The following is an 11150-nucleotide window of genomic DNA, read 5'->3' as shown; positions in this document are numbered from 1 at the left end:
CTATAACTCTAAGCTATATCCCCATCCCAAATACCTACATGTCTTGAAAGTCTTTCTCCATCTAGCTTTAATTATGAGATATATGTGGTTCTTGGTTTTTTAGTAATAATTACATTTCAGAAAATACTAATAAGAAGGACAGTGTACACTATTCCATTGATCTACCTAGAGTTCTTTATTTGGTGTATGTCTTTTGGGTTAATATACATTTGTCAATAAATATATGCATATGTATACACATATGTGTATATACTGGTATACACATGTACGCAGTATGAATGGCATTCTTACATGATTGGATATACCATGTGAATTATAGTTTTCATTTTTTTTATATAAGGAAAATTTAATAATATTTCTAGGTTTTCAAAAATTTGCTGTGATACAAAGAATGTTCCTGAGGACCTCATACCTGGTTAAGGCTTTATGTTACAACTTGTTATTGTCGACCTCCTTTATTATATAACATCTTCTTTTGCCAGGATTATGAGAATTAAGAACATTTTATTTATTTAACATTTCCAATAAATTTACCATATGTAAATCTACTTGTTAAAATATATTACACATAAAATTCATATCTTCCATGCTTTCTTTTTTTTTGGTAAATTTATTTTACAATATCATTTAGTTCAACATAATAGCCGCAGATTCCCCTGTTCTCCCACTCTCGCGCCCCCTCCCCCTCCCCTACCCAGCAGGCCATGTAGGTTACTTCCTTTTTTAATAGTCATGAGAAATTTTATCACATTATTTTAGAAGTGATAATTAATTGAGCATTCTTTTGTTTATTACCCTCATTTACATTATTCATAATATTCCTATATTACAAACACAGGTGAATAAACATGATCTTGGTGTGATATTGCCAACCCCCATCTCACTGTCAATTCCAAGCATTGAAACACCTGGTCAACAAATATGAACATATCAGCATTTGATGGATATTATGAAATTGTTGTCCAAAATATCATAAAGTAGCTATTCCCACTATACTCATGGAGCTTCAAGCTTCTCTTACTATTATCTACAATGTTCAGAATAGTAATCTGCACATAAACCACTGAAATATCTCCATGTGACAACAGGGAAAAGGTATGAGAGCTCAGTGCTCTCTAAGCCATGACTCCTTCTGTTTTTCTGCCTTCCCTTATATTCTCACTGACTCTATTCTTCTTTGATGCCTTCTTCAGATTTGCCAACATGAAGGAGTACATCTTCAAGTTCAGTGGCCTGATTTGCAGTACATCAGCTTTGGTATTTGAAATCATCCTTGCAAACAGCCAATGCTGGCGCCTGTGGGAGTTTAACAACAAGCTTGTGCAATTTGTGTCAATTGGACTCTGGGAAGCTTATTACACTCAGGACTTTAACATCTTTGGGTCTATGACCAGGATGGTGGTTCACACCCCTATCAATGAAACCTGGAACAAGTCATCAGAATTTCAGTATTTACAAGTGCTGATAGCATGGGCCATTTTGATGAAAATCCTAGTCCTGATTTTCACTTCAGTGGCCATTAAGATCAGCTGCATGAAAGACCCATTCATTGAGATACAGCTGTTTTGCTACAAGATGTCTGCCATATTTTTGGCTGTGAGTAGCCTTTTCACACTTGTTACTGTGACCTTGAACCACCTGGTAGACATGTATGGGCAAACCACACTTGACTTTCCACCTGACTTTCCTGTAAAGAAAGAAGATATTATAAAGAAACACTGCACAAATGTATTCCCAATGGGTGTCCTGACAGCCACGATGTCACTCTTTGGTTTCATTTTGTTCCTCTATGAGATGATCTCCTTGAAAATGCAGAGTCAATTGAAGGCACCATGTGTTTCCAAACGGGCTGAGCACAAGGCCTGAAGTGAGGGCTTTGGCATTTGTAACATCTACCAGGAGAATCCTTGAAGAAATTGCCCATTTTCACACAGTACTATGTAATCACCAACTCATTCCAAATAAAATATCAACTTGGTTTCTGAGATTTGTCTAAATTGTATATCCTCCCTTCCTGTCAAATACACTCCTTTCTTTAACTGTTTTCTCATTCTAACCTCTGTGGGTGATGATCATGTCTTTGGATGCTGCCAACAAGCAGCAGCAGGCAAGAGTACTGGTGAAATGTAAGTTGCTTAAATAAACATGATATATACAAGGTGAAAGAGGGTTTGTAAGTAAGCTGATACCTCAACACACATACACAAGAACCCCACATTCCTGTGTGGAAACACTTAAGTACTCAGATCTCTGGAGGGGAGAGTTGGATGTCTCAGCCATAGCACTGCTGACAGCATGGGATGCTCTCTTGAAGTAAGAAGGCAATGCTGCACACTGAAGATGCCATTGCCATCTGCAGCCTGTCTCTACTAGAAAGCAGTAGCCATTTCCTAATTTCCTGGTTGTGAAGATCACAAAAGGCCAGGCATCTCCAATGTGCTCTGGTGGGCCATGTGGTGTGCAGAAGACAGGAAAACTTGTCAGATTTGGTTTTCTTGTTTTATCATCTCCACCACTGTGTTCAATCTCACATTATAAGGCTTGATGGCACACACTCTTACACAGTGAGCAATCTCACCCACCTCAAGTTTATTGCTTTTAAGATACAATATTCTCCCCCTTGTTGCTATAAGTTGAAGTTCATTTCATTATGCAAAATACATTTATTCCATCTTTAAAACAGTCCCATGTTTCTTTGGGAGTCCAGTGTCCTTTTTGGGACATGGCATGTTTTCAACAATGAGACCCTGGACAATCATAAATCGACTCCCAGACTTCTAACATAAAATGGTACAGAGTAAACATTACCATTATAAAAGGGAGGAGTGGGGACACGGTAAGGGAAGAGTGTCTTGAATGAGGACCTAAACCCAAGAGGGAAAAATCTAAATCCCAAAGCTCGATATTATACCTGTCATAACATGATGGTATGTATCATTTTGGAGTCAAGGGGCTGAAGGAACCCTGGCCTTCCAGTTTTACTGGCTGTAGCACTGTAACCTTTACTTCTTTCTCTCTTTCATTCTTTCTTTCTTTCTTTTTTCTTTCTTTCTTTCTTTCTTTCTTTCTTTCTTTCTTTCTTTCTTTCTTTCTTTCTTCCTTCCTTCCTTTCTCTCTGTCTCTCTCTATCTCTCTGTCTCTATCTGTCTTTCTCTCTCTCTCTCTCATTTCTTGGATTTTTGAGACAGGGTTTCTCTGTGAAACAGAGTCATGGGTGTGCTTGAACTTACCCTGTAGAACTGGCTTGCCTCAAACATATAGAGATCCACCTGCCTGTGCCTCCTGAGAGCGAGGATTAAAGGTGTGTGCCACCATTGCCCTGCTTGAAGCCTCTTTCTTGAGCTCTCTACAATATATACATGTAGCTTTCTAGGCCAAGCACATCAAGGGCCTGTCTTCCAACATTCTACTGTCTCCACTGAAGCATCAAGTTAATATTCAGTTTCATGAAGGGGTCTTCTAGTATTACTGGATGGCCTTCATGGGTCTCCAGCCATGATGTACATTACATGACCTTAGGGGTTCTGAAACTGTGAATCAAGATACTATTTCTCCTGGGGGAAAAAATCTTTCTCTTAAACTATAAAGCATTTCTTGGAAAATTTGGGGGGAAAATCTCTCTAAAAACCCTTAATCTTTCTCTCTTAAGAAACTTAGAAACTATGCCGGGCGGTGGTGGCGCACGCCTTTAATCCCAGCACTTGGGAGGCAGAGCCAGGCGGATCTCTGTGAGTTCGAGGCCAGCCTGGGCTACCAAGTGAGCTCCAGGAAAGGCGCAAAGCTACGCAGAGAAACCCTGTCTCGAAAAACCAAAAAAAAAAAAAAAAAAAAAGAAAAAAGAAACTTAGAAACTAAAGCCTCTAACCTTCTCTCTCAGAAAGACGAGAGTAGAATCACCTGAAGATATTAGTATGGGGACCACCTGTGATTAGCTCTAAGGGAAAACAACAAACTTAAGACAGCAAAACCTCTCTAAGTTCTTTCAAGCTTTAGAAATCCTCCCTTAAATGCAAGAGGCCAGGACAAGTTCCTAAAAACCCCTTCTAAGCTCTGTCTCTTCAAGCTAGTAAAAGACAGTGGGTCAGAGTACCCTGAGGGAAACGCTTGGGGAGAGTAAGGGTGAAGAGCTACAGAGAGCCCAAAAGGGCAGGAAACTCTACCCGAGAAACGTAAAAAAGCCAAGCTTTTCAGTTACAGCCGAGCTGAGGCAGCAAAGGTTTTGAGTGAGCGTTTCAGAATGAAAAGGTGCTCCTAATTGTCCTATGCAAAGATTCCCTGAAACTTAGCATTGTATCCTCGCTTTTGACCAAAAACCTAGAGGCGACTGGCCAGCATCTCTGAGTTGGAGTGCATTTCGGGGATTCTAGGGTTCCTGCAGTTGTAAACTTCCTGGAGCACAGAGCTGAGGCAGGAAGGTGCAGGACCCAGGGGAAGATTTCTAATGAACAAACAAAACTAAAGCTGGTGGGAATGGCACAGTTGTCCACTTTCCTACAAGTCCCGGGTTGATAGGTCCACAGCTGCAAAAAGAAAATCTGAGAAAAAGCTTTCCTATCAGAGAAAGGACCGTTCTGGGAAAACAGTAAAGCTGAACTGTGTCTGAAGCAGTTGTGCTGCTGCTGAGTCAGAACACTGGGGAAAGAGCCCAGCCAGGGCAGAACAGAACTATCCAGGAGTAAAGCTCTTTTCTGTTAGAGAAAGCACCTCTTTGAGAAAAGCTTTGTTTCAACTGACTCCTGATGAGATGAGGGAGTGTAGCCCTGTGTGGTGATTGCCTGTGGCATAAGCTCTGTCCTTGAGCACCCAGACAAACAACCCACTGGGGGACTGGGCCAGGTGAAGGCCTGATGACGCAAAACACCTGTCCTAATGGGAGTTTAGAGATGGCAAAAACCTCCCTTGTTAGATTTTCAGTCTGTACGCAAACCACACAGACCCCGAAAACAGAAACAGAGAAAAAGCCCCTACCTTCAGTAGCAGGGAAAGCTGCCTCTCTAGTGTCGGAAACCGTTTCTGGGGTAGAGGGGATAAACTGAGACCAAACTGGGAACTGTCTGGGAGAAAGACTCTGAAGAAACAGAGGGGACAGATTCTCCTCAGAAAATGCTTGACCTGACAAAGCTGCTAGAATTGGAGGCGGCAGATTCAGGAGAGAAAAAGCCCCTACCTCCAAAAAGCAGCTAGCAGAGGAACAGAGCCTCAGATAGCTGAAGCTCTGCACCTGGGGGGGAGCGAGGAACAAGCAAAATGAGAATAAGATCAGTGGGAGAAAATCTCTAAAGGAGCTATGGAAAAGCTCTGTTGCAAATTATCTTATTTTTCACTGACTGGCTAAGGCAAGCACAAGCCCCGAGCAAAGTTGCTATCAGAAATGCCAGCCGCAATGCCGGCTAACGAGGCAGATGTGGTTCTGATTCGGGGGCCAGTGTCTGATGAAGTTGAAACACCTGTTAAAGCCAGCTGAGGAGAATAGAAACCTCCCAATGTGCCATAGCTGAAAATGTAAAATGCTTGTTAAAATCTCCCATTGCAAAAGCAAAAAACTTTGTTCAAACCTCCCGGGCAAGAATTTGTAAGCAAGTCTGGTAAAAGAGAACCAGTTGACTCTCAAACCCGATAAGAAATATGGGAAATGATATAAGGGACTGATATGGGACTGATATTATTATGGACTGATATAAGGGAAACGCATTCTGGGAAAGGTAGTTTTTCTGCTAAAGATGGTAACATTGCCCTGATACACTTTTGTCAGCTCTAAATTTAAAATACAGCTTTTAAAAGAATAAGGAGGAAAATCGTCTAAGAGTGTAAGTGTCAGTTCCAATGAAAAAATTGAAAGGATATGGAACTAGGCGCTTCGCGGTTTGGGGCTCCATTGATAAAATGCCTTATTTACCCTAATAGCTGTGAAAAGTTTTTACTGTAGTTGGATGACAAAAAGCTACCTTTAAGAGCAAACAAGCCACTTTAAAATCCTTAAAACAAGGGAAAACAGTTTATACACTGAACGTTGTCTTAGATATGAAGAAACTTATGTTGAAGTTAAAAAAGTTTTTGCCTTTTGAACAAACTACCTACAATGAGTAATTCCTTTGCAAATCTAATAAGGAGACAAGGAAACAGGCATTCAAAAAAGAAATGACTGCTTTATAGATGGGAAACAAAGTTAAAATCTAGCTGTCTTATAAAAGAGTTGCTTTACTTGAAAGTTCCTTACAAGAAATCAATGCTAAATATCACCGATGCTAATAACATCAGGAGTTAAAGCTAATGAAGTGAAAATACTAAATCCTGAAACTCAAGTGAAATGGAAAGATCCCTGCTCGGGATTATGGAAGGGTCCCGATCCTGTTTTAATATGGGGTCGAGGACATGTTTGTGTTTTTTCGCAAGAGGAGAATGAAGCTCGGTGGTTACTGGAGCATTTGGTAAGGAGCGTGGAACTAAGGAAGGTCAGCTCCAATGAGGTTCCTATAAAGGAACCAGAATGAAAGTGGCTCGATTAGTGTTTCTGAGGTTTTGTCACTGGTTAATGCAAACAGTGAGGAAATAAGAATTCGGAGCTTTGCCGCTTTGGGCTTTACTAGTTGCTTTAGAAAAATACTTTATATATCACCTAATAGCTGTGCAGTATTGGCAAAGAGCTTTACCGAAGCTAAATGTGGTAATTTCTCCCTCAGCGTGAAGTGAAGTTTTTCCGTAGAACAAACCAAAAGTGCTGCTGTAATAGAAACGTTTGTCTGAATTGAAGTTATTAGGGGAGCTATTATGAATTTGGGTGAAGGGACAGCCTCTAGTTAAAAACCATTTACCGCTGACAGTGCGTCTCTGCTGGTTCGAAAAGGCCGACTCGCAACTTTGTGGCTTTGTCCTGAGAATGTTACAATCCCCTAGCAACAAGTATCACAACTCTATAATGACAACACTCACTAAATCCCAGTGCTTTATAACAAAGCTAACTATAAACTGTAAACTTTAGAAATGATGTACGTACTTCCTGTCTAGCTAAGAGAATTTTTCTGATAGAGATGGTGATAATAATTAAGAGTAAGAAGTAGAAAGATGAATATAAGATATGTGAGTTTGTAAAAATTCTGTCTTGTTAGATCTGTGTTAAGAAATCTTTAGGTGTTTGCTAAGTTAGATAAATGCTAATGGTAGCCTATATAAGTTTGTAAAATAGATCTATAGAGTTCCTTTAAGAATATAAGCTTGTAAGAAGTATCTAAGGTAATCTTAAGACATGTAGAAATAAGCTTGTAAGATGCTAGTTATAAATGTAAGTTTAAATAAGAAATAAGATGGAATGAATATAATTATATAAGAATTAATAAGAAATATATTTGCTAAAGTAGTTCTATAGTTTCCTTAAAGCACAAATAATGACCCGTCCAGCAGGCCAGGTTATTCGAGGGTCTCGAGGAGGGACCACCTGTGAATCAATGGGGGGTGAGAGGGAAAGGAGACCAAGCGCGTGAAGAAAGACAAAGTCAGTCTGAGTTGCGTCAAGGTCTCGTTTATTGACTGGGTGTTAGAGCTTATAAACAGGGCTTCAGGTAGGGAGGGGGAGCAGGAGGAGTGAGGAGAGGACAAAGAAAATTCCTAGGGGAGGGTCAGCAGGAGGTCGCTTTGGTCCCAGGCCCCTGCAGCTAGCTGATTTAGTACAGGCTCCAAGAAGTTTATTTAATCGTACATTCCTAGGTTAGACTAAGAGCCTCCTATTTACAGGAGGCTTGATAAATCGTGGAAGGTAACACAGGTTCAAGACACAGCTGTCCGGAGTCGGTCCCCAACAGTTCCCCCTCTTTTCTCAAAAATGGACCAAGTCCATGTGATCGGGGTTGTGGAGGTCCGAGAGAGCCTCTGTCTTAGGCTATACAGGGGGACTCCCACGCATGGCAAGTGCCATTTTGAGCCAGTCTCAACGACCTCTGTAAGCTGTTGTCTCCTGCGTGGGCCCCGTACTATTCCCGTCATTGAGTACTCTCTAGTAAGACCGTGAGGACGTTAGGGCTTTAGGACTGAATCTGAGTCCTAGATGGGGCTCCTGGCTGGCCTCCTTGGAATCTACTCTGTGATAATGAATCGAGACGTGTCGTGGTAAGGCCAAATCAATCTGATTTTTGATAAACCGAGTCAACCGCTGAAAGGCCCAGGGACCAAAGGTAATGAGAAGGAGAAGGAAAATAATCAGGGGGCCAGGAGGGTGGGGATCAGGGTAGAAAGCCAAGGGGATTCTTTAAAGCTTCTATATAGAAGGGCAAACCCTGCTCCTAAGAGCAAGAGCCGCATCTTACTGCAGCCCCATAATGCCTAATAAAGGAAAAACCCACAAGATTACAATTCCCATACAATTTTGTTTCACAAGATCATGGTCTGGGTACAGAGTGATCACAGATGGGTAATTTGTGTCAACAGGTACATTTTTCCTGAAACCTCAAAGGGGGGGGTATCAAGGCGGGAGTGGCGTTTACACAAAGGTCACAGTGGTCCTTTCTGGAACACCTGCAACTATCCCAGTCACAGTTGAGCACATCTCTTAACAGAAATCTCTTTACATTGTTATATGGTTGCAGGGGAGATTGAACAATGGCTAAGTCAGGTTGCTCTTGGAACTAGATTTTTAGTTTCTCATTTCCTGGTGCTTGAAGTTTTCTCTTTCCCTGAGGCTTGGGGATGTAAGCCTGAAGGGCTAGGGTCTTTCATTCCCCCATTTTCTTTTTGGCAAATTTTAATCTTAAAATTATGGCATTACATTTAATAACTCATGGCCTATAATGTCCATGCATAGTCTATGTATAATTAGCCAACTTGTTTCTATGCCAGGGAGTTTTCTTTTGACCCAGCATTTCAGCCTTTTTTGATCAAGGAAAATGGGACGATGCATTCTCTTCTGGAACTGCTTCAAGCTGGCATTGGGGCGTCGTTATCAGGGCCCTCCCCCAAAAGGCTGAAAAACTGGTCAAAGACTGGGCAGGGGGCATTTGTCAGTAGCATGTAGCTGCCTGACACCATAGTGACAGAGAAGAATCATGTTAGCTGGGCTGGTCCACGTTAGCCTTTAGCATGTCCGGAGTCCACAGTCGTCTGGAGCAGTGAAGTCAGGAACTGAAACTTGGAGGTGTCTGCCAGCCAAGTAGAAATCTGTTGAGACAGATTTAAACTAGGAACAGAGGTTAAAATTTATGAACTTATTTGAAACCTTAGGTCCATACCCTTAGTAATGGGGAAAGCACTAATCCCAAGACCAGGAGAGAGGAAAAATACCATCTTTAGGAATACTTATCTGAGGTCCTTTCGACCTCTGTCTATGTTTTTATGACTCTTTTGATCCTTTGAGGCCTTTTTGCAGAATGACATAAAAGTTTTAGATACATTAGTATTACCAATCTGTACTGAAATCCATATTGTAGACAAAGCAGATAACGGGTATCTGTAAAACAGCAGAAGTAGACTTATACCTTTGAGTCCCAACAAGAACTACAGATTTGGGCATTTTACTTTTGTCCAGAAAGCCAGGTATAAATTGGACAGAGATTTTTGGCCTGGTGAGAAGCACTTTTAGGTTTACATTTAGACATATCTAGATCACATCTAAAGCAAATCCAAAATGTTGAGCTTGAGACTGAACAGTAAGTGGTCATTGTTCTATCAGCTCATCAGGGCTCCTAAATGTTAAGCTCTGAACCATAGAACAGGAGAGTAATCTGAAACATATCTTATTTTAGACTCATATCTGAACCTTTATGATTTATTTAAATTTTTACATCTTAGAACATTTTCTTTTAAAGTGAGCTAACAGGCTAGCTATGGCCTTGCAGAAGGATCTGGTTGATGCTGCCATGCTGACAAAGTTAGAGCTAGCCTAGCCATCAGTACTATCAGAAATCTGAGAAGGATAAACTATATCTGAGTGCAGACCAAGTAGCTTCCAATCCTATAAAATACAGTGATCAATCCCTACCCAGGTCTCTATAGCATTGGAGGTACCAGTCAGAACAACATCAATCTTCTACCACCATCAAGCCCATAAGGCAGAGTACCTTTTCTGTGGAATAGGGACACGGAAGACTGATAGTGTCCTACTACTTGTCCACAGTCTGGGCTGGGTCCTGGAGGCAGGTATTGCATTGGGGCATCTTGCCCTGTGGTCAGTGTTGTTCACAATTCAGGTGGCATCTTCTTGTCATTCCATATCATCTTTGGAGACCTTGGGAGTCATTGCTAGGAGCTGGGGAGCTAGGAGTCTCTGTTTCCGATAGTAAGTTTTTAATCAAATAATTTAAATGTCATATTCATCAGATCATTGACAGGTTTGAGGACCATTATCTATTAAATGTATCTGAGCCAAACAAATCTAGGCCTAATCTTGAAAATATCTCTAAGTTTGGTAATAATGACCAGGCTAATTTGTTCTCTTATAGATATATTAGTCAAATATAACTCTCAGTTTGTTTTTATTTAAATAGAACCATTTATGCTTTAAACTAGTATCTGGATAGCCAGATGACTAGTATTAACTTGTATTCCTTGACACAGAAGGACATGCATGCAAACTCAGACATTCAAAACCAAACATACATGTGGCCACATTTTCATTCATACCTGCAGAATAGACAGACATTTTTAAGACTATGACCCTTTGGAGTCTCCATGTAACAGCAGAATAGCAAGAGAAAGAAATCTGAAACATGTTTACTTAAACTTTAAAGTTAGACCTTAAAGTTTCATAATATATATTTTTTTCAAACCCTCATGACATGTTTAAGCCTTTAAATTTTTACATCTTAAACTGTTTCCTCATATCAAAAATCATTTATCTAAACTTTTATCTTAACCAACAATAATTTGAAACCAATTTTTTTAAATGATGGCAAGTATTTGTAACACATTGAACTCAAATGACCAAAACTCATGTAAATTTTTATTTTTCCTGTGGAAACAAAAGCATAATTTCCCCAGTATCTTGAACTGGTAATTTAACATTTTTTTTAAGCAATATCAGTGTTATGCCCAGGTCTCATCCCCAAAGAAGCCATCAGAGACCTCAGGTACAGAATGCAAAAGCAAGGTTTATACAAATGAAGTTTACAAGCCTCGGCAGGGGCGCTCGTTCCAAACCTCTCACACACAGCAGCGAGGTTGGAAGG

The 11150-nt window shown here is 40.5% G+C and overlaps 1 protein-coding gene across 1 annotated transcript; it reads left to right on the top strand.

Moving 5' to 3' along the window:
- Positions 1 to 1122: 1122 nt before the first annotated feature.
- On the top strand, positions 1123 to 1946 carry LOC143271096 (uncharacterized). Its single transcript, XM_076562966.1, has one exon. It carries the CDS (start codon positions 1123 to 1125, stop codon positions 1864 to 1866), a length of 744 nt encoding a protein of 247 aa, XP_076419081.1. The 3' UTR covers positions 1867 to 1946.
- The last annotated feature ends 9204 nt before the right edge of the window (positions 1947 to 11150 follow it).

The sequence above is a fragment of the Peromyscus maniculatus genome, chromosome X, assembly GCF_049852395.1.
Source record: "Peromyscus maniculatus bairdii isolate BWxNUB_F1_BW_parent chromosome X, HU_Pman_BW_mat_3.1, whole genome shotgun sequence".
In the NCBI taxonomy this organism is placed as follows: domain Eukaryota; kingdom Metazoa; phylum Chordata; class Mammalia; order Rodentia; family Cricetidae; genus Peromyscus; species Peromyscus maniculatus.
The sequence above is the reverse complement of the archived record's forward strand: the minus strand, read 5'-3'. Positions and strand labels throughout refer to the sequence as shown.